General features: G+C 42.9%; 1 protein-coding gene across 1 annotated transcript in view; it reads right to left on the bottom strand.

Moving 5' to 3' along the window:
* The window catches only part of LOC137615798 (polyphosphoinositide phosphatase-like), a 62,631-nt gene that overhangs the window by 22,994 nt on the left and 15,105 nt on the right, over window positions 1–24,532 (bottom strand). The window contains exon 3 of the mRNA XM_068345491.1: window positions 4,991–5,089. Within this exon, the coding sequence (XP_068201592.1) occupies window positions 4,991–5,089 (99 nt within the window). The remainder of the gene's footprint in view (window positions 1–4,990; window positions 5,090–24,532) is intronic.

Genomic DNA, 24,532 nt, shown 5'->3' with positions numbered 1-24,532 from the left:
CACACTTAGCAGCGGCTCCCCCTTCTTCTTCTTCGAAAGAGGCGGGCTCTTCAAAGCAGAAGCAGCTTTAGGGGTTTGGCGATATTTTTTTGTCAATTCTCGAAAGCTTGCCACTGCAAGGACGGCCAGGATTCACACTCACTGCAGGGAGAGCCTTGAGAGCAAGGTTTTCCCCTGCATGTTGGGCAGAGCGTGTGTAAGTGAGTCTACAGAAGGTAATGAAAGCCACCTACTGCAGCGAGTAACTTTCTCCTCCATAACAATCACACAATCACTAGTACACAAGTACAACAGAAGGCAAAGGGCTGCAGTGTAGAGAGCAGAGAGTAGCACAACCATCCACGTTGTGAAGCGAGTGAATGAGGAAAGCGGATTGGCGGTGAGGGGGGGGGTGAGCAAAGCTCTGCCCCATACCGCCAGCTAACCATTCAGCACAACTGCCTAGTTTTCTTTCTCTTCGGCCGTTCCAGCTGAGCTGAAGCGAATTCCTATATCAAATGATTACCAGGTTTGTACATCGCGTCGGAACAATTTGTAGATTTGAGAACAAAGCCCTCAAAAGAATATTGAGAGTTAAATGGCAGGACAGGATTAGAAATGAAACTATAAAAGAGATTACTCGAGTGTCATATGTGGATGAGATCATGGCGAGGGGCAAATGGAGATGGTTTGGGCATGCTCTTCACACTCCCCAAGAGAGATTAGTTCACCAGACTTTCAACTGGGCTCCTCAAGGCACTAGAAGAATTTGAAGACCCAGACCTACATGGCTGAGGACTAAGAAGCGTAAAGTAGGAAATGAGGAATGGAGAAGTATTGATTTAAAATCTCAAGATAGAGACGACTGGAGAAATCTGAGGCCCTTTGCTTCAATAGGCGTAGGAGTAGATGATGATGATGATGACCTCCATTATGACAGGTGCATTCAATAGCTCTCTAACATAAGATTCTTCCCCTAAATCTGGCAATGATACTACCGGAGTTGTTCATCCGAGGTGTGGTATATTCAGAGGAAGGAGGATATTTCTTTTCGACGAGAGGCACTGAACCCAAATTACGAGGCATGGTAATAGCCTTAGAAGATGATTCAGCAAGAGGGTGTTTTACATTACCTGGTCTAGGTGGTGTGACAATTATCTCTGGATGTCCTGCAATATTAGATTTCAAGACCTTGGCATAACTTTTGGCTGTGCTTAGAAGTTGCCCAGCATATCCTACATTGATATGCTCTGCATCTGACTTCTGAACAACTGCTTCTTATATCCGAAAGTGTGGAAATTTCTTACTAGATGGTTTGTGATCCTGGCCCAAATTAGTGCAATTTGTAATAGAAGTACAGGGTCCATGCGCAGGTTACAAACAATTGTCGCAAATCTTTTCATTTTTGCATACTCTAGATGCATATCCAAATTTGAAGCAATTGTAGCACTGTAAAGGTTTATGATTATAAAGACGAATTGGAATTCTCTTATTTCATTGTATATGTGAGAGTGTACACCCTGCTCTTCCAATGTTAAAATAATCATAGTGGTTCTGGGAATCTTATGAACCTTATTTCTCTAGGGCACATATCCAAGATTTCTTCCTAACTAAATACATAAAGGTCTGTTAAAAATCACCCCTCTTCCATATCTAAAATTCAAATGCGGTGTTATATCCACAATTAAATTTTCTTTGATCTTTATGTTACTCAGCATAAATGTCTGTGGGTATTAGAACTGGCACGAATTAAAATGGACTTCTCGCCAAATCTAGAATTGTCTCCACGTTCTATAGCACATACTTTACTTTGTATTAGTTTGCTAAATTTAAAACAAATGTATTCTTCTCCCTTCAAGGCCGCAATAATCCACATTGATGACAAGCTTTTTATCTGTTATTAAGTATGATTTTGGGGTCCATAGATTCATTTTGATACCAGTAACTAGAACAATATATGTGAAGGTTTCAAGGAACAGTATTGCATAATGCTCTGGTAATCTTGCTATTATCAATTTTTATTTTTGAAATTTCAGAAATCACTTTAAAAACCTCCTCATGATTATTAAAGCAGATCCATGCCTCCCATTTTCCAACGTCTTCCCTGAAATGCATCTTTATTTCAGTAATCTTACCATATGGCTTGAAAGTCATCCATAATGCTTCATAATGACAAGTTATTGGTAAATCCCATATATGAATGACTCAATTTCCTCACATTTCTATCCCTTTTTTGTACATTTGAAGAAAAGTCCCTTTTAATTTCCAGGTCATCAACAGAATTTTCCATATTCAAACAGGTAGAGGTCGTCAACGGTGTCTGGGGTTCGCCATGTGTTCCAGGGGTACGGGAAACATTGGGATTACTTGCTTTGTTTAAGGTGAGGGAAGAGGGAATAATACCAATAAAGAATACTATATAGAGAAAAATTAAGACTGTCTGAAATCCTAAAGAAGCTCCCATTAACCCCCAGGCTATTTGGAAATTTCCAACCCTTAACCCCCAAAGGGTTATTTTTTCCCTAGCATATTTTGCAGTATATTTTTTTCAAATTGCTCTAACAGCCCTAATTTTTGTCATAGAGAGGTCAGGTTGGTCTCATTCTCTTGGAAAATGCCTGAATTTTCTCAAAAAATTATCAAAAATATGAAAAAAAGAATTTTTATAGCATTTTTTTGCAAGGACGTACGGGTACGTCCATGGGGGTAAAGGGATGAGTTTTGTGAAACGTACCAGTACGTCCTTTGGGGGTAAAAGGGTTAATCTCCCCATCAATGACACCTATGAGAGCTGACTCCCTAATGTTCACTCCCCAACCTATCCCGAAGGGAGGATGCCACTGTGATTCAAGTGCCTCAAGTATATGTCGAACCTGCTTGATGGGATTGAGAATTCCGATAGATCTATCTATATGATTCCATTCCACCCCTGGAATCTGAGGGAGAAATTTCAGTGTGAGAATAGTTCTGCATACCCGTATGGGAATACTGACACTCCAATGGTCAAAACATTATCGGGTAGTTGTGGCAAAAGCACCACAGCTCCCACAATTGGTTTATGAAAAGAATATAATCCTGGATATGGTGTTCCATCCAAAAAAATCTAAATAGTGAAAAGGGTAAGAGGGTTTTGACAGCAAGGCAGGAGACAGTTGATAAATATGGGGGATGAAGCAATAAGTAACAGAAATACTAAGAGAGAAAATTAGTCAAACTGAGGAAAAGAAACAAAAATTATTCCCTAATTCAAGAGCTATCTTGCACGTCATAAGGCTTTAGCAGGGAAATGACATGATGTGCTGAAGCCCAATGACTATATTCAGGCATTTGCTTGTTAAGAGGGCTTAGCCACAGGGAGCTGATCCCATGAGAGAAAGAACCAGAAGCCAAGAAGCAGAGTTTATTAGGACCCAGAGAAGCACTTGCAAGGAAGTGCAAGGGTAAGATCACGACTTATTTTATGAAATTTTATAATTGTACGCTAAGAGATTAAGTACTGTATTCAGCTGAACTAATATCATAATGCTTTACCCTTCCATCCTGGTTTACTTTTGGAAAACTATGATTATCCAGATGTATAGTAGAACATAAGAACTGTTGTATAAGAAATAATAGTCAACCATAACTCATCAAACAATATGCTTGAAACAACACAAACAAAATGGAACAACATAACAATGACAATCATTACACATATGGCCACATAGCTAGAAGTTCTAAATAACGGACAGTCATTACAGTAGCTTAAATAGTTTAAATAGGGTTCTTGGGTTTCAACTTGTCATGGGTAGATACAATAATATTGAAGGAATTTATTATTAAAACAGTAAAACCCTATCTCCTTTCAAAAACTGTCTGCAAGAAGAAATTCAGTTATTGTTTGGTCAAAGATGACATCTCATGCCATGCTTTTGTTATATGGCACAATATCTGGTCCCGATTACATAGAAAAATTCAATCTAGAAGTTTATATGATGTGACCAAAGTGGGCATTTTTAAGTATGTCACTCAGGATGCAGAATATAAAAAATCTCCTTATGTGGCGATTACCCATCATGATTAGCTCTGTCCATATAGGGATATCTACAGTAAGCTTCCCAAAGAGATTGTGCAGAAGACATAAGAACAACGCCCAGATGAGACAGGAACAAGATAAGAAAACCAGAAGTCGAACAGAGGCAGGTTCTGGCCTCCCTTGCAGACGAAAAACTTTCATTTCCCACATCTTGTCATGTCCTAGACAAAGAGAAGCAGCTAGCCCTTTCTGCTTGTGACAAGAAGTAGCCAATACTGCACTGCCTACAGCCTGTCCTCCCTTTTACATTATCTTCAAATTCTGGGAGAAAACATTTGCTGTCCCACCTTGAAGCCGCACCTTCTGTGATGTCTTCGAGTCCAAAGTCATTTTGCTGACTTCAGCTGTATTTTACCTGCCCTTCTGTGACATCCCCGAGCCTAAAGTCATCATACCATCCTCACCTCAGCAGCTGAAGAAAACTCTTCAAGATTCCATTAAGTATTATTGCTCTACTTTCCTGCCTGTTCTCCTATACAGTAAACCAATATCCTTAATCTAATTGATTTGTTATTGTAAGTAAAGGAGTAGCAACTTTGTAAACAAGTTTGTGAATAAATGTGCTTTTTTTTTCTTTTTAGCTTATTTTTATATTCATATTCCATATTTCAACTGCTGTTGTTGAATCCTATTTTAGGGATTAAATGAACCTGTAACGATTCTAAGACCATAACACAAGTATAATAACCTTCCCTTTCACTTATAATTAAAAATCCTACAATGGGAGAGTAACCCAGGGTTGAATACAAGATATCTTCTTAGATGAACGATGTAGTGTATTCCATTTATATGAGACATTATCATTTAGGCCTCACTTTGTTCATCGATTTCAGATATTATATTTAGGTATACAATACATCGAACAAAGATTATTATTTAAACAAATAAAGAAGGTTTAAGACAGAAATTCATGTACGCTGCAAAATAAAGCATTACCTTATCATCTGTAATACTAAGGGCGTGAGGTTCGGTACGATCTATTTTGAGCACACGGAACTTGGTTTGAGTGTTGTTGGACCCAATTAAGTAGAGCCTCTGAAAATACAAAGAAATAAAATTATTAGGAATTCTTCAGCTAGGGTTGTTCATGATTCTGTATATTGTTTGTATATTACAATCCTTTAGTAATAACGAATATGAAATTAAAACTACCAAAGTTGCAAAAGTAAAGATAGTGCTAACTTTTTATTACAATCCTTACATAATTGATACTACCTTTAGCAGATCTTTGAATGCTTACATCCTGAATACCCAGAAAGGATTGCACCTGAGTTTCATAAATGCTTAAGAATTTCTTGGGTCCTTTGATTGGCCAGACAGTACTACATTGGATCTCCCTCTCTTGTTACGGCTCATTTTTTCTTTGTCTACAAATACACCAAATAGTCTGGCCTATTATTTTCACATTCTCCTCTGCCCTCATATACTAGACAACACTGAGATTACCAAACAATTTTTTTTTACTCAAGGGTTTAACTACTGCACTGTATTTGTTCAGTGGCTACTTTCCTCTTGGAAAAGGTAGAAGACACTTTTTAGCTATGATACGCAGCTCTTCTAGGAGGACTCTCAAAAATCAAACCATTGTTCTCTAGTCCTAGCTAATGCCATATCCTCTGTAACATGGTCTTTCACTGATTTGGGGTATAGTTCTCTTGTTTGGGGGTACACTCAAGCACACTATTCCATCTTATTTCTCTTCCACTTAGTTTTTTCAAGTTTTTATAGTTTATATATCAAAGATCTAATGTACAACTCTTTGCGATCTATTACTTATAAATTCAATACTGTAATGGCGCTAAGAAACGACCCATCCACTCCCAACTGTTTATGTTTGAAAGCAAGGGCCTCAGGACTAACACCGTCAAAGGCAGCACTAAAATCAAGTCTAATCATCAACTTCCTGACCACAATCTGTAAGTTTACTTGTGAACGAAGGTTCTGGAGTGGGAGGTGAGACCTTCCGGACTCACCAGTGGTAGCTTATACACCCCCCCCCCCCTCGGAACGCCCCCAAGCGGCAACGCGAGCCCTAAACCACGCCCCCTTGGGCGGAGTTACCAGGGACGAGCGGGTTGACTCGGCAATGGAAGTCACATTTTTGAAGTTGTAATAGAACAAAAAATAACACAGAAGTGGTTGAGCTTACCTTGGTTGTGCAAGTTATGAAGGAATTACTGTGAAGGTGCAAATTGTTGGATATAAAGGTCTTTTTACTAGTAAATTCAATCTTCTTGTGCTCTCTTGGTTGATATGAATATTGAAAGATTCCAGTTAGTTTGTTTTCTGTGGAATAATAGTGATTATATGTGTGTGTTCTTGTATATAACCTACTCTGTTGAATTATGAAGTTGTTAGAATAATCCCTCCTAAGTACATGGTCTCCTCGGCTCAAGGGGGAAGGGTTGGAGGGTGACCCAGACTTTGAGTACGGAAGGTCTCACCTCCCACTCCTGAACCTTCGTTCACAAGTAAACTTACAGTTCTGGAGAGGGAGGTCTCAACCTTCTGGACTCACCAGTGGTAGCTAGGCAGATGCTTCAGGGGGCTTGAAGATGAAGTCCAGCGACCACAGCATCGAAAGCTCCCTGTAAGCCGAGGAGAGCATAGTAAGAGCTGAAGACAGAGTCGCTTCTCCAATTCATTCTGGACATGATTTCTTGTATAGATACTCCATTGTATAGCAGTCTTGATGAAGCTTGACCCCTTATAGAGTGGAAATTCGTTGACTGTTTAGTTGCATTTGGGTCGGCTCTGAAAATGCACTCCCTAAAAAGTTGTCTCATTTTTTGTAGAGATATTATCTTGAAGTGTTCATCTAGCCATATGTGGTCTTTCCTGTCTATGTTTCTTTCCATACAGACTTTGTTTGTGTATTCCAAATAGAAGTTCAATTGTCTGACTGGACATATTTTTGGTCTGTTAGGAAGCTTCCTAAAGCTGATCTCTATTGGCGTGTAGTTGTTCTTTTGGTTTTTGGCCATGAAGGAAGGGTGGTTCCGTAAGACAATGTGTTCTGGGGTGAAGGTGCTCCTGGAAATGCAGAGATTGTTAAATTGATTTGCTCTTAAAGGGCAAGCTAAGGCTACTAGGAACAAGGTTTTCTGTGTCAGTAGTAAGGTAAAGTTATCTCTCGTGGTGTTGAGAAACGAGATTACTTTGTCTAGATCCCAGCCAGGGAACTGGTGAGAATTTCTAGGTTTCCTTCTATTAACTCCCGATATCATTGCTTTGACATATTTGTCTTCTGCAAGACAGTAACCTGGGAAATAACCTGACAAGATAGGACCTAAAGCTGCTCTGTAGCTCTTCAGGGTGTTGTAAGACAGTCCCTTGTCTATAAGGTGATTGAAAAATAAAATAATTGTTAACAGGGGGAATTTGTTGTCTCTTCCATACTCCTTGTGAATGAAACTTTTAAAAATGTTGTATAGGTTTTCATACTTGTGCAAGGAGCTGTCCCTCAAGCTGACAGCAATTTTGGAGCAAACCTCAGGAGGAAAGACGTTAGGGAGCTGATCCTTTAAATTTTGAAGGCGATCAAAGTTGATTGGAGCTTTGCTGAGGGTGAGATACAATCCTTGAGAACTATCTGGTAGTCTTCGTTATTCACAATATATCGTTTGTGCTGCTTCGCGACTGACCTCACTAATGGAATCCATGGTTCCGTCCCCTGCGATATGGTGCAGAAAAGCATATTATTATTGCATTCTTTACAGATTTTAAAAGCTACTTTGTGTAGTAAGAATCCTGGTGGAAAGGCATAGAGAGGTGTTGATCCCTTCCAGCTAATCGTAAGTGCATTATTGCTGATGGCTTTTTGGTTAGGAAGAGATGAACAAAACTTTTTGCACTTAGTATTGAAGCCATTTGAGAACAGATCTATTTCCGGGGTGAATTGAAGTCAGAGCAGATTAAGGAGAATAGACTGTCACTGAGGGAAGTTTCTGTGTGAATGGAACCCAGGTCCCTGGAAAGTGAGTCTGCGATGGTGTTACAGTAGGGTCCCGAATTATGCGAGAATTTGGTTGATCAATGACCTCGTATAAATGGAAAATCGCATATTTCGAAACACACAACAAACAGAAATAATTCCATTGGGGCCATGGCAACCAGCAACTTGCCTATTCAAACGTGTTTACTTCCCATTTCCAATACTTTCGATGTACTATACTATATTTTTTTATAATATGAAATTGTTCTTGTGGATAAATCAAACATTTCATATGCTTTAAAGTTCTAATAACTTGAAAAAGGTTAAAATTACAACCAGGATGGGTGTAAACACCGTATATTTCCCGTTATAACACGACCCAAAATACAGACAAATTTTAATGTTTGTCATATCTATTATATAAAACAACTGGTGCATAGAAAACCATCACTCTATAGATTAGCTTTTGTTGAATCATTGAAAATTCAGAATTATCAAAATAAAGGCGCTTTTATATCATGCGTTTCCTAAACACGCCAAAAAGCACAATAAAAAACGACAACCAATGTTTTATTTATGTTTATCTGTGATCATAACAAAGAAACAGACTCATTTACACATCTGTGTATAGGTAAGTTTTGCATCGACAGCAATCTTACCAAGTATTGATTATATGTTGATTTTGTTATTACCAATGTTCTACTTAATTTTTCTTAGAACTTCCAAATAAATAAAATGAATGCCATTTATATAATGTTTTTCTTCATGATGCCACCTGAAACAGAAACCTTCCATTCGTTTACTATACGCTCCATCTTCGATCATAATAAACAAACGAAGGCATTAAACACGCATGATCAGAGTGATAAATAATGATATTAAAAGCTTTTAGTAAATATGTTATAACAAATATTATTTACCGTATCTATATAAATTCCTACATACGTAGCAAAGCAGGAAAACTTTTTTTTTCTTTTTGCGTGTAATCAACAATTCAAACTGCCACTAATGACAGAATGATAATTTACGATAATTCTAAACAGTTACGAAAGATAATTGTCCATTTCATATCCAAAATACTTTTCCTAACTTCAGTTATAAGTCAACTTGTACCCACCTCAATTATGGAACCATCAGAAAAAAAAGTAAAAGAAGAAGAAAGTACTACGCCGGGTTTTAAAGTCATCGAACAATAAGTTACCGCTGTAACGTTCAATATGACAGAGATGGTGCAAGTTTGGAGAAAATAAGGAAAATTGAATCATGATGGATTTTTAATATAATTAATACTTTGTGAAGCCACAAAGATTTCATTTGTTAGAGAGAGAGAGAGAGAGAGAGAGAGAGAGAGAGAGAGAGAGAGAGAGAGAGAGAGAGAGAGAGAGAGAGAGAGAGAGAGAGAGAGTTTTAATAGTACTAAACAAAAAATATGATAGATTAAAACACATTGGTGCTTATGTAATATTAACTAACTGTATAGATGGTTTGAATAAGTTAAGAAATGGTATAAACAATACTTTGTTACTGTATTCATATGCTCCCAAGAGTGGCAACTAGACATCAGCTGATCTGATCACAGCCAGAAGTAAAACAAAAAGAAGTCAGCAATACTCGATTTTTAAAACACTCCCGAAATTAAAAAACAAATGCACATGTTTTCTTAAAGCGCAATTAACTATTTAATGAGTAGCAATTTTCTAGAATAAAATGATGTTTCCTAAAAAAATGTTATTTTCATTAGTAAAATAAATTTTTGAATATACTTACCCGGTGATCATATAGCTGTCAGCTCTGCTGCCCGACAGAAAAACCTAAGGACGAAATACGCCAGCGATCGCTATACAGGTGGGGGTGTACATCAACAGCGCCATCTGTCGAGCAGGTACTCAAGTACTCCATGTCAACACAGAACCAATTTTCTCCTCGGCCCACTGGGTCTCTATTGGGGAGGAAGGGTGGGTCCTTTAATTTATGATCACCGGGTAAGTATATTCAAAAATTTATTTTACTAATGAAAATAACATTTTTCAATATTAAACTTACCCGGTGATCATATAGCTGATTCACACCCAGGGGGGTGGGTAGGGACCAGCATATATGTTAACATTAAGAGCTAAGTATTTCGTATTTCATTTTAGCAGTTATTCAAAATAACAAACATAAAATTAATAAGTACCTGGTAAGGAAGTCGACTTGAACAATTACTCTGCCTTTTTTAAGTACGTCTTCCTTACTGAGCCTCGCGATCCTCATAGGATGCTGAGCGACTCATAGGAGCTGAAGTATGAAGGGTTGCAACCCATACTAAAGGACCTCATCAAAACCTCTAATCTAGGCGCTTCTCAAGAAAGAATTTGACCACCCGCCAAATCAACCAGGATGCGAAAGGCTTCTTAGCCTTCCGGACAACCCAAAAAACAACAATAAAAAGCATTTCAAGAGAAAGATTAAAAAGGTTATGGGATTAGGGGAATGTAGTGGTTGAGCCCTCACCCACTACTGCACTCGCTGCTACGAATGGTCCCAGGGTGTAGCAGTTCTCGTAAAGAGACTGGACATCTTTAAGGTAAAATGATGCGAACACTGACTTGCTTCTCCAATAGGTTGCATCCATTACACTCTGCAGAGATCTGTTTTGTTTGAAGGCCACTGAAGTTGCGACAGCTCTAACTTCATGTGTCCTTACCTTCAGCAAAGCATGGTCCTCCTCATTCAGATGGGAATGAGCTTCTCGAATCAAAAGTCTGATATAATAAGAAACTGCATTCTTCGACATAGGTAAAGAAGGTTTCTTAATGGCGCACCATAAAGCTTCTGACTGTCCACGTAATGGTTTAGTACGTCTCAAATAGTACTTAAGAGCTCTTACAGGGCATAGTACTCTTTCTTGTTCATTTCCAACCAAATTAGCAAGGCTTGGAATATCGAACGATTTGGGCCAAGGACGAGAAGGAAGTTCGTTTTTGGCTAAAAAACCAAGCTGTAAGGAACATGTAGCCGTTTCAGATGTAAATCCAATGTTCCTGCTGAAGGCGTGTATCTCACTGACTCTTTTAGCTGTTGCTAAGCAGACGAGGAAAAGAGTTTTCAAAGTGGGATCTTTAAAAGAGGCTGATTGAAGTGGTTCGAACCTTGCTGACATAAGGAATCTTAGTACCACGTCTAAGTTCCAACCTGGTGTGGCCAACCGACGCTCCTTCGAGGTCTCAAAAGACTTAAGGAGGTCCTGTAGATCTTTGTTGTTGGAAAGATCTAAGCCTCTGTGACGGAAGACTGCTGCCAACATGCTTCTGTAACCCTTGATCGTGGGAGCTGAAAGGGATCTTTCCTTCCTTAGGTATAAAAGGAAGTCAGCTATCTGAGTTACAGAGGTACTGGTTGAGGATACTGATTTCGACTTGCACCAGCTTCGGAAGACTTCCCACATCGACTGGTAGACTTTGAGAGTGGATGTCCTCCTTGCTCTAGCAATCGCTCTGGCTGCCTCCTTCGAAAAGCCTCTAGCTCTCGAGAGTCTTTCGATAGTCTGAAGGCAGTCAGACGAAGAGCGTGGAGGCTTGGGTGTACCTTCTTTACATGCGGCTGACGCAGAAGGTCCACTCTTAGAGGAAGTGTTCTGGGAACGTCTACTAGCCATTGCAGTACCTCGGTGAACCATTCTCTCGCGGGCCAGAGGGGAGCAACCAACGTCAACCTTGTCCCTTCGTGAGAGGCGAACTTCTGCAGTACTCTGTTGACAATCTTGAACGGGGGGAACGCATAAAGGTCTAGATGGGACCAATCCAGAAGAAAGGCATCTATGTGAACTGCTGCTGGGTCCGGAATCGGTGAGCAATAAATTGGGAGCCTCTTGGTCATCGAGGTTGCGAACAGATCTATGGTAGGCTGACCCCACAAGGCCCATAGTCTGTTGCATACATTCTTGTGAAGGGTCCACTCTGTTGGGATGATTTGACCCTTCCGGCTGAGGCGGTCTGCCATGACATTCATGTCGCCTTGAATGAACCTCGTTACTAGGGATATGTTTCGATCTCTTGACCAGGTGAGGAGGTCCCTTGCGATCTCGTACAACGTCATCGAATGAGTCCCTCCTTGCTTGGAGATGTACGCCAAGGCTGTGGTGTTGTCGGAGTTCACCTCCACCACCTTGCCTAGAAGGAGGGACTTGAAGCTTCTCAAGGTCAGATGAACTGCCAGTAGCTCCTTGCAGTTGATGTGCAACGTTCTTTGATCCGTATTCCACGTGCCCGAGCATTCCCGACCGTCCAATGTCGCACCCCAGCCCGTGTACGATGCGTCCGAGAAGAGAAGGTGGTCGGGGGTCTGAACAGCCAGTGGCAGACCCTCCCTGAGGAGAATGTTGTTCTTCCACCAAGTCAGTGAAGACTTCATCTTCTCGGAAATAGGAACCGAGACCGCTTCTAGCGTCTTGTCCTTTCTCCAGTGAACAGCTAGGTGAAATTGAAGGGGTCGGAGGTGGAGTCTCCCTAACGCGATGAACTGGTCCAGTGATGAAAGCGTCCCTATCAGACTCATCCACTGTCTGACTGAACATCGGTCCTTCTTCAGCATGTTCTGGATGCATTCTTGGGCTTGACTGATTCTGGGGGCCGACGGAAAAGCCCGAAAAGCTTGACTCTGAATCTCCATTCCTAGGTATACTATAGTTTGGGATGGGACGAGTTGGGACTTTCCCATATTGACCAGGAGACCCAATTCCTCGGTCAGATCCAGAGTCCACTTTAGATTCTCCAGACAGCGACGACTTGACGCAGCTCTTAAAAGCCAGTCGTCCAAATAGAGGGAGGCTCTGATGTCTGCTAAATGCAGGAATTTGGCAATATTCCTCATCAGTTTGGTAAAAACTAGAGGTGCCGTGCTTAGGCCAAAGCACAGGGCTTGGAACTGGTATACAACCTTCCCAAAAAAAGAACCTTAGAAAAGGTTGGGAATCTGGGTGGATGGGGACGTGAAAGTAAGCGTCCTTTAGGTCTAACGAGACCATCCAGTCTTCCTTCCTGACCGATGCTAGAACCGACTTTGTCGTCTCCATGGTGAACGTCTGCTTTGTGACAAAGACATTCAGAGCACTGACGTCTAGCACCGGTCTCCACCCTCCTGTCTTCTTCGCCACTAAGAAGAGACGGTTGTAGAAGCCCGGGGATTGATGGTCCCGGACTATGACTACCGCTCCCTTTTGAAGTAAGAGAGACACCTCTTGCTGTAAAGCTAGCCTCTTGTCCTCCTCTCTGTACCTGGGAGAGAGGTCGATGGGAGTTGTTGCTAGAGGGGGCTTGCGCAAGAATGGAATCCTGTACCCCTCTCTGAGTAACTTCACAGACTGTGCGTCTGCGCCCCTGTTCTCCCAGGCCTGCCAGTAGTTCTTGAGCCTGGCTCCCACTGCTGTCTGAAGAAGGTGGCAGTCAGACTCTGCCTCTAGAGGACTTGGAACCCTTCTTCTTGCTCCCACGTTGACTTTCGGCACGAGCACCTCCTCTGCTGGAGGATCTGCCACGAAAGGGCGGAATGAACCTTGACGCTGGAGTGTCCATCCTGGGTCTAGGCACGGATGGCAAAGGGGTGGCTTTGCGTGCGGATGACGCCACCAGGTCATGAGTGTCTTTCTGGATCAAGGAGGCGGCAATCTCCTTGATCAACTCTTCAGGGAAGAGACACTTCGAGAGCGGAGCAAACATAAGTTCCGACTTTTGACATGGGGTGACTCCAGCAGACAAGAAGGAGCAAAGGTGATCCCGCTTCTTGAGGACCCCGGACACGAAAGAAGCCGCAAGCTCACTAGAACCATCCCGTATGGCTTTGTCCATGCAGGACATAATGAGCATGGAAGTTTCCTTATCAGAAGGGGAGGTCTTCCTGCTCAACGCTCCCAAACACCAGTCCAAGAAGTTAAAGACTTCGAATGCACGGAAAACTCCTTTCATAAGATGGTCCATATCCGAAGGAGTCCAGCAAATCTTGGAGCGTCTCATAGCCAGCCTGCGGGGAGAGTCTACCAGACTTGAGAAGTCGCCCTGGGCAGAGGCAGGAACTCCCAAGCCGAGAACTTCTCCCGTGGCATACCAGACGCTAGATCTGGAAGCAAGCTTGGCCGGGGGAAACATGAAGGTTGTCTTCCCAAGTTGCTTTTTGGACTGCAACCACTCTCCCAGTACCCTTAAAGCTCTCTTGGACGAGCGCGCGAGTACGAGCTTCGTAAAGGCAGGTGCTGCTGACTGCATGCCTAAAGCGAACTCAGAGGGAGGCGAGCGTGGTGCTGCAGACACAAACTGATCCGGATATAAATCCTTGAACAGCGCAAGCACTTTCCTAAAGTCTAAGGAGGGAGGCGTGGTCTTGGGTTCGTCGATGTCCGAGTGTTGGTCGTCAAGATGTGCAGCTTCGTCATCATCAGAGAGTCCATCGTCTGAATGTTGAGGAGGAAGCGGCAAAGGAGTAGGTAAAAGCTGGACGGCTGAGTCCGGCAGCACGGGTGCATGCGTGACTGCACTGGACCCAACGTCATGCAACTGTTGGTCAGTCTGAGAACTGGCAACAACCATAGCTGAGTGGGGACGCAAAGCGTCAACTCCTGACTGTGGTCGGATAGCGGAGACCGTGGGTTGCGGAGGCTGACGCACCGCGTCAAAACACGGCAACTTAACTCCACCCTCCTGTTGTTGTGGTAGCACACGAACGTCAACGGAGGGTTCCGTGCGTCGGTGAACGTCAACATGCGTCTGGCAGGGTCGACTGCGCATGGGTGGAGGAGCTCTCACAGCTGGAATGAGGGAGCAGGCAGCCTCAGCGTCTGCTGGGCGCACAACCGTGGTAGGTTGTAGGCTAACGGGTGCAGCGTCAACCTTCTCCGCACGATACTCCTGCATAAAGGAAGCTAACTGAGTCTGCATAGACTGTAGCAAAGACCACTTAGGGTCTACAGCAGCTGGTGCGGCAACAGACGGAGTTACTGCCTGTTGCGGTACCACTTTGCCTCTCTTAGGAGGTGTGCAGTCGTCGGAGGACTGCAGCGAGTCCGAACTGACCCAGTGGCTACACCTGGGCCGTTGGACTTGCTCGGAAGGGACCTTGCGTTTAAGAGGCCGTGAGACCTTGGTCCATCGTTTCTGGCGTGAAACCTCTTCCGCAGACGAGGAATGAACGGGCTCACTCGTCTTCTTGTGGGTGGGACGATCTAGGCAAGATACGTCCGAAACCACGGAGGGAACGTCTGTCCGCTGATTAAAGCCTGTCGAACCCTTTGGTCGTACGACATTGCTTCTCCCCTGGGCTTGGGAGCTTGCAAGAGGTCCCGGACTGGGAGGACGACAGGCACGAACAGACGCACCCTCATGCGTAACACTGACACTTTTCACTGCACAAACACTCACTTCACTTCCCACTGCACTCTTACCTTTCAACTCCCTGACGTCAGCCATGAGTTGATTGCGGTCATTCGCCAATGACTCGACTCTCTCACCCAGAGCCTGGATGGCACGCATCATATCTGCCATCGAAGGTTGATGAGAGCTAGCAGGGGGGTCGGGTGCAACCACTACAGGGGAAGGAATAGGTTGTGGGGCATGGGGAGAGGAAAAATCTACTGAGCGAGACGAACTCCTCCTGATTCTATCCTTCTCTAGCCTACGTGCATATTTCAGGAATTCTTGAAAATCGAATTCCGAAAGCCCAACGCATTCCTCACATCGATCTTCCAATTGACAGGCTTTACCCCTACAATTGGAACAAATGGTGTGCGGATCGATAGAGGCCTTCGGAAGACGCCTTGAACAGTCCCTAGCGCTACACTTCCTGTACTTGGGGACTTGAGAAGGGTCAGACATCTTGAATTAGTCAAAGGGGGGAATTCAAAATCTATCCAAGTCGTCAACAAATAATCCAAAATTCAATAAAAGAATGCAAGGAAGTATTGAAGATAACTTCTGCACAGCGATAGCTAATAACCAGAAATTAATACTTCACCAAATAACGTGAAAATCAATCCAGAAAACAACAGCGTATTTAGTAGGTCTTGCCGGTGGCACGACAGAGAGAAAATTGGTTCTGTGTTGACATGGAGTACTTGAGTACCTGCTCGACAGATGGCGCTGTTGATGTACACCCCCACCTGTATAGCGATCGCTGGCGTATTTCGTCCTTAAGTTTTTCTGTCGGGCAGCAGAGCTGACAGCTATATGATCACCGGGTAAGTTTAATATTGAAAATTGTGGTTTGCTGACGAAATCGGATACCGTATTTTAAGCTATGATTGAAATGGATGTATAAACGGTATAATTTTTTCTTTTCGTATTTAATTGACACTTTAAGAAACCCGATTTTGGTTTCTTCATCTATTTGTAAGTATTGTATAACACGAGAGAGAGAGAGAGAGAGAGAGAGAGAGAGAGAGAGAGAGAGAGAGAGAGAGAGAGAGAGAGAGAGAGAGAGAGAATCAGCTGTTGTAATCGAATGCCATGTTTTTGTTTCGTGTACCTCCTGAAGTGAGGAATTGATCGCCATAACTAACAATAGTCATGTTAATTTCATTCTTAAACTCAGGTTGCCATATGTGAACTAAGGTTTTATTTCTGAGAGAGAGAGAGAGAGAGAGAGAGAGAGAGAGAGAGAGAGAGAGAGAGAGAGAGAGAGAGAGAGAGAGAGAGAGAGAGAGAGAGAGATATTATTATAATTATACCGTGTACTCTACAAAACCAATCTTTGCAAATCAAATGTATACTGTTTAAAATATGACAAAATATTGCCGACTCGTTACCGAAGTTTAGGCTATTCACTGCCGATAAACGAACCCAGTCTACTCGTGAAAACCTTGAACGCCCGAAGGGAAAAATAAAGCTTTAATATATACTGTACTAAACAAAAATAATGCTTTAATATACCATCATTAACACTACCATTAAAATTATCGAAAGGTTGGAGAAAGATAAAGATTGCTGAGAACATAACCACATTTCTGTTTACATTTTGTCAGCTGGACTCGCACAGTTAACAGTTGATTTCATTGTTGATGTGGAATTTTATCCTTAAATAGGCTATTCATTATGAAATTATGTTAATGAAATGTAATGTTAATATTGTTTTGTAACATTTATTATAAATCACCGTATTTAGGGCTACCAATATACTTAAAAAGACAATAGATTTGATATATTTTGTAGAGCTTGACTAGCAGACTTTGAACAGCTTCGCAGATACAGAAAATTTATTTTTGAAAAATAGAGGTTGCATAAAAGGGGATTCGTATAATTCGAACACGCATAATTCGGGACCGTACTGTACTTACTCCCCTGATCCATCTGGAATTTATCTATGTTGTGACCCTTCATGGTACTAAGTATTTCCCTGACCAGTTCATGAGCTAACTTGTTTCTGATACTACCCTGTTTCCTTAGCCAACAATAAGTAACCTTTGAATCAACATGTATTAAGACTACCTTGTTGTATAACCTTGTGATTAAGTGTTCCAAAGAATAGAAGCAAGCTAATAACTCTCTTACATTGATGTGAAGGGAGGATTCTTCATTTGTCCAAGTTCCATTTATTGAGAGCATATTACCCGCTATTACTAATGCACCTCCCCAACCCTGGTTGGAAGCGTCGGTGAAAAGTTCTGCATCTATTTGTGGTTTTGGAATGATAACCTCTCTGTACATTTGTCTCTGTTCCCATGGCTTTAGGTATTTTTTGAAGGTGTGGGGAATGATTTTGTACCCTGAATTAAAATAACTGTGGTATCTGTAGAGATATTTAAGATGGAATCTTCCCAAGCTTGTATAGGATGCACTGAAATTTAAAGCTCCGATTAACATTTGATAGGAATGCAGGTCAGATTTAACAGAGTTGGAGAAAGCTTTGGCCAATTCGACACACTTCTCTATGTTTTTCCCACTGGGATTCATAGTTTTCTTAATCATATTGTAATGCACTCCTAAAAATTCAATTCTTTGAGTCGGTTCAATTGTAGATTTTTTAAGTGGGATATTCCATCCTAAGTCTGACAAGATCTTAATGACTAGCTGAATGTGATTTTTACATTTTAAATAATCTTTTGCTAATATAAGAATGTCATCAAGATAATTGAATATTAAGATGTTATATGAAGTTCTAATATACTTGATCACCGTGTACATTATCTTTGAAAAAATATAAGGTGCTGTCTTTAGTCCAAAGGGTATCACAGTCCATTTGAACTTCCTTTTACCTAGTTTGAAGGTTAGAAATTTCTGGCTACTTGCATGTAATGGAATGTGCCAATAAGCATCTTTTAAATCTAGTTTGCAGGCCCAAGAGTTTAGATGTAGATAGGGAAATATAGTATTGGCCTTGAGCATGGTAAAAGAAGGTTTTTTTAATCATGGTGTTGAGCACCTTCATGTCAAAGATTAGTCATACTGTTCCATCTGATTTGAATTTATAAAATATGTGGTTGGAGTAGTAAAAGGAAGTTCTGGGGATCTGCTCTATGACACCTAGTTTTAGCAGTCTGTCACATTCTCTTTCCAATATTTTACGCTTGTTAATTGAATAAAACTTATCTTTACCTGTTCTTTTTAATGACCTCTGGGCTTTAAGTTTATTATTAAACGGAATTCTCCCCCCTTCATTGATAATTTTACAAGCAAAAGAGGCATTGGGAAGCTTTCTCCAACTATCAATATTCTTTAGTAATGACTTACCTATCCTATTCTCTGGGGGGCTCTGGGAGGAGTTATTCATTGGGTTTGAGGCCAAAGGCAAGGTCTCTTTACTTCTATCTTGATTTATAGCCTTTGGCCCAATGTCATGATGGTCTGGTGCAGAGCATAGCTCATTATTATCTGGTGCTGAGCAAAGCTCATTAACCACTGGTGCTGAGCAAAGCTCATTAACCACTGGTGCTGAGCAAAGCTCGTTATTAACTGGTGCTGAGCAAAGCTCGTTATTAACTGGTGCTGAGCAAAGCTCGTTATTAACTGGTGCTGAGCAAAGCTCATTATTAACTGGTGCAGAGTAAATATCGTTATCAACTGGTGCATAGAATACTGGTGCTGAAAAAATCTCTTTGAATTGGTGCGGAGCATGGCTCAATTTCTAGGGTCTTTCTTTCCTCTGGCTCCTGAACTATTAGCTTGTCCATTTTGTGACCTCCCCCCCCCTGTACCCACCTCGCCTATCACTTCTTCTAAGCGGCTGAGACTTGAATCTAAAGTTAGGGTTACCTTTGAGGAAACTGAACCTTCTTCCCTGAAATCTGCCCCCAAAGTTGAATTTCCTACCCCTGAAGTTTTCTGCCCCTCCTCTGAGGAGGGGACCCTTGTGAAAGCAGGCAGCAATGGCTGATTTTTGGTCTTCAGTTAAATTCCAAACTTCTTTAATGTCTGCTTTGATTATAAGATCTCTTATCTCTTCCTTGAGGTATCTAGGAAGTGCTCTGCTTCTGAAATTTCTTATCAAATTTTGTATGAGGTCTATGCTCCTTCTTAGGGGACCAATAATAATCTTGGACAAAAAATCAATGTCATTTAATTTGGAGGGGTATACAATGTGTGCCAGTGCTGCATGCCCTTGAAAGGCAGAAATACTCATTTTAATATTTTCTATGTCATAGAAAAATTTTCTCTTATAGCTGTCATCAAATACCTTACCTTCAGGCCAGAAATTCAACTTCGGAATATTAATCTAAAAAAGTCTGAGAACTCCTTATTTTGACTACTAACAAAGAATTTATCCCGGTTATCACTATGGCCTTCACTGAAAGTTAATGCTACTAGTGAATTATTCAATGGAATTTTCCCTTCTCTATGAAAAGATGGTTCAGCTTTGAAATTGGTGGAAATATATGAAGGAATGGGTTTATGGAAGGTAAGAAGGTTGAAATCCTCGTAATCACTTTCATCTCCATTATTATAAAAGGAAAAGAGGTCTAAATTTGCACTTTCAGGTAATTCAGGTGATCGTCTTGAGCGCTTAGTAGGAGGGGGAGCCTCATTCTGCCGAGATGAATGTTTAATATCAGTGAATTATTTACCATAGATTAATTTAAATGTTTGTTCAACAGGTATAGTAAATATGGACAGCAGCAGACCTAGAAGGCTGAAGTCAGGCAATGGGGTTCACGACTCAAATAGCCCTCTTAGGTTAATTCAGTGCCATATTTAAGTGAATGATAAGTTTATATCTGTTATTATTAATAAACTAGACCTGCCTCATATGTAACCCTTATCAGATCGCCCCCCAGGGCCTAGGCTAGTGTCGATAGGTTTAAAGCGAGAAATGTAAACTCGAACTTACCTGTGGTCTAGCCTACTGCCTATTAAGCTGCGTGCTTTTGATGTGTCAGGCAAGCAATTTGTTTTGTATACCTAATTATAATTTTGTTATATATATAAATTGGAGTATTTAGTTTGTTTACTCCAATTATTCGTGTTGTAATCATGCACATGCTTTGCTTAAGCGACTTACGCTATGTTCGGAAATGCCTGCTCTAAGCACTCAAATCATAACAAACTTACGTATGGGGGCCGCCATTTGCATTTGTGACGTCATTAGTCTAAATCAGCTGCTTTCCATATGACGTTTTCGTTGTAAATAGAATTTAAAACCTTACCTTTACTGAATAATTTTCATGAGTGTTTGATTCTGGAGGAGTAACATATTTACAATATCAGAATTAGAAGGCATATCACTTCCTGCAGTCGATTGTGTTCGTTTTTCGTTACTGATTACGTTCTCCTCTTTGCTGGAGTCTTCGCTAAGCCGATGCACCTCCACGGAAGTAAGAATTTGCCTAGCCATAATTAAGCCGTGGGCTGAGATATTACTCTGGTTGCTGAGTGCAGAATAATGAAAACCAGCAAATATATGTTGGGAGCAGCGGGAGGGAAAAGAGGAGAACGTTCTGTGCCGAAGTCAACTTCAGAAATGTGACTTCCATTGCTGAGTCAACCCGCTCGTCCCTGGTAACTCCGCCCAAGGGGGCGTGGTTTAGGGCTCGCGCCGCCGCTTGGGGGGGTTTCGGGGGGTGGGGGGGGTGTATAAGCTACCACTGGTGAGTCCGGAAGGTTGAGACCTCCCTCTCCAGAACAAGGGATTTCTGTACATCATGACAAATTCGTAGATAATTTGTATTTTTCCTAACCATACAAACCTTAGCTATTTAAATAGGGTATTACTTTCGGCATAGCTGAAATGACGAGCCATTAGATTTTAACGAGGGTTAACTACCCCCTCGTTAGTTAGCGGGGGGGGTAGGGGAGAGGTAGCTAGCTACCCCTCCCTCCTCACACACCGGTGAACTGATTCACTTCGCTTAGAGGTAGGACTTCACGGGGGACAGGGCTGGCGGGCAAGTATGATTAAATAGCTAAGGTTTGTATGGTTAGGAAAAATACAAATTATCTACGAATTTGTCATTTGTTCCGTAACCGAAATACAAACCACGCTATTTAAATAGGGTGACTTAACCCTTAGGTAGGGTGGTAAGTCCCAGCCTTACTGGCTTTGGCTTTGGCCGTGGACTCAGAATCCGAGTATGTAGCACTCGAGAAAAGGAGTCCCTGCACCTCGCAAATCCCTTGCTCTGCAAGGAATGTGCGGCCTACGTAAGCTTGTGTGTGAAGGAATGAAGTGTGCCTCGTCCTAGGAAGTTGACCTGGAATCCTTTAGATGGAATTCTAGGATAGGACGTTCCCAATACCACCTCGTCAGGGTATGGGGGACGCGACAGTATTATCTTAATACTAGGAACACAAGGAAGCATGGTATGGGGGACGCGACAGTATTATCTTAATACTAGGAACACAAGGAAACATGGTTTAACTGCAGTGGTTTGAGGTCAGCTGTGCAGAGAACCCAGGATGCTGCTTTCCCCAAGAGAGGGGAGGATGAAGAAAAGAGTAAGGGCTAGGCATACTTTTTCATTCATGCAGACTAAAACCGGGTAAAAATGCCCTCAACCTTCTGCTACTTGTCCATTAAGGAGCCTGAGGTTTAAACCAACTGTTGTGCAGCCACCACAGGGCCGATAGAGAACGTATCGAGCCTCCTGTGGGTCACGTCCTGCAGGTAGTGGGCTGTGAAGGTCGTTTGACGCTTCCAAACCCCTGCTTGTATAACTTGCGTCACTGAGTAATTTCTCTTGAATGCCAGGGACGTAACAATGCCTCTGACATCGTGTGCTCTAGGGCGACGTGACGGAGGAGGGTCTGGATTCAGGGAATGGTGGATGACCCTGCGAATCCATGCTGAGATGGTGTTCTTAGTGACCCCCTCTTCGTCCTTCCTGTGCTCACAAACAATGCTCGCACTTGAGGACGAACTGCAGCTGTTCTCTTAAGATAGAGCCTCAGACTCCTTACTGGGCACAGTAGGAGATGGTCTGGGTCATCTGTTACAGAACGGAGACTCGAAATCCAGAAGGAGTCGAACCGTGGGTCTGGAATCCCAGGATTTTGAGTCTTAGCCACGAACTCAGGGATGAACCCGAACGTTACCTCCCCCATCCCCTTGAATGGGTGACGTCGTACCAGAGACCATGAAGTTCGCTGACTCGCTTGGCCGAGGCCAATGCGAGTAGGAACACCGTCTTCCAAGTCAGGTGACGATCAGAAGCCTGGCGTAATGGTTCGAACGGAGGTCTCTAGAAAGACCTGAGGACTCGAACCACGTTCCATGGAGGAGGTCTCACTTCCGACTGAGGGCAGGTAAGCTCGTAGCTTCGTATGAGTAGAGAAAGTTCCAGCGAGGAGGAAATATCCATTCCTTTCAGCCTGACGGCTAGGCTTAAGACTGAGCGATAGCCTTTCACTGCCGAGACTGAAAGGCGCATTTCTTCCCGCAAATACACGAAGAACTCCGCTATTGCTGGAATAGTGGCATCGAGGGGAGAGATATCCCTTCCACGACACCAACCACAGAAGACTCTCCACTTCGCCTGGTAGACCCCTGAGGATGACTTTCCTAGGTGCCGAGACATCCTTTCTGCAACTTGTTGCGAAAAGCCTATCTCTGTGAGGAGATGCTGGATAGTCTCCAGGCGTGAAGCCGAAGCGATGCTACGGCTTTGTGGAAGATGTTGCAGTGTGGTTGCTTGAGTAGCTCGTGTCGCGGAGGAAGTTCTCTCGGGAGTTCCGTCAGGAGCTGCAGAAGGTCCGGGAACCACTCTGCATGATGCCATAGCGGAGCTATTAGAGTCATTGACAGGTTGACCAATAGTCTGGTCTTGTTGAGCACCCTTCTCATCAGACAGAACGGTGGGAAGGCATAAACATCGATGTTGTCCCACCGTTGTTGGAAGGCATCTTGCCAGAGTGCCTTGGGGTCCGGGACTGGGGAACAGTACAGCGGAAGCTTGACGTTCAAGGCTGTCGCGAACAGGTCCACTGTTGGGGAACCCCACCAAGTCAGGACTTTGTTGGCTACTAGACGATTTAAAGACCACTCGGTACTCACTATCTGCGATGCTCTGCTCAGACAGTCGGCGAGCACATTCCTTTTGCACGGAATGAAGCAAGCCGATAATGGAATCGAGTGGACTTCGGTCCATCTCAATATCTCTACTGCAAGATGGGATAGCTGTTGTGAAAAGGTACCTCCCTGCTTGTTTATGTAAGCTACTACCGTGGTGTTGTCGCTCATCACCACCACGGAGTGACCCGCCAGGGTTTGTTGGAACTGTTGAAGTGCCCGATATACGGCCTTCATTTCTAGCAGATTTATGTGGAGGCACTTTTCTGATTCTGACCATAGGCCTGAGGTCCTGTGGTTCAGAACATGGGCCCCCCACCCTTCTTTTGAAGAGTCCGAGAACAGCATCAAATTCGGGGGGAGGACGAGAAGATCCACTCCCTTTCGGAGGTTTTTGTCTGTCACCCACCGCTGAAGGTCCGTCCGTTCCGCAGGACCCATAGGGACCAGAATGTCTGGGGAATCGTGGCCTTGATTCCACCGGGATTTGAGCCGCCATTGCAGGGATCTCATCCTGAGGCGGCCGTTAGGAACTAGACGGGCCAAGGAGGAAAGGTGACCTAGGAGACGTAACCACGATTGGGCTGGAAGCTCTTCTCGTCTGAGGAAAGGATTTGCGACCCTCCTCAGCCTTGCTATCCTGTTGTCTGATGGAAAGGCTTTGTGGAGATTGGTGTCCAATATCATGCCTAGATATACCAGTCGTTGAGATGGAAGCAGAAAAGACTTCTCGAGATTTACCATGATCCCTAGATCTTGGCAAATTCCCAGAAGCTTGTCTCGGTGTCGAAGAAGGGTCGATTCCGAGTCTGCCAGGATCAGCCAGTCGTCCAGATAACGGAGGAGACGGATGCCGATCCTGTGTGCCCACGAAGAGATCAGGGTGAACACTCTGGTGAATACCTGGGGTGCTGTGGAGAGACCGAAACACAGCACCTTGAACTGGTAGATCTTGTTGTCTAGGCTGAATCTTAAGTACTTCCTGGAAGACGGATGGATTGGGATCTGGAAGTACCCATCCTTCAGATCCAGTGTAGACATCAAGTCTTGAGGTCTCACTGCAAGTCTGACCATGTCTGCTGTCT

Source organism: Palaemon carinicauda, chromosome 22 (assembly GCF_036898095.1).
Source record: "Palaemon carinicauda isolate YSFRI2023 chromosome 22, ASM3689809v2, whole genome shotgun sequence".
NCBI lineage: Eukaryota > Metazoa > Arthropoda > Malacostraca > Decapoda > Palaemonidae > Palaemon > Palaemon carinicauda.
The sequence above is the reverse complement of the archived record's forward strand: the minus strand, read 5'-3'. Positions and strand labels throughout refer to the sequence as shown.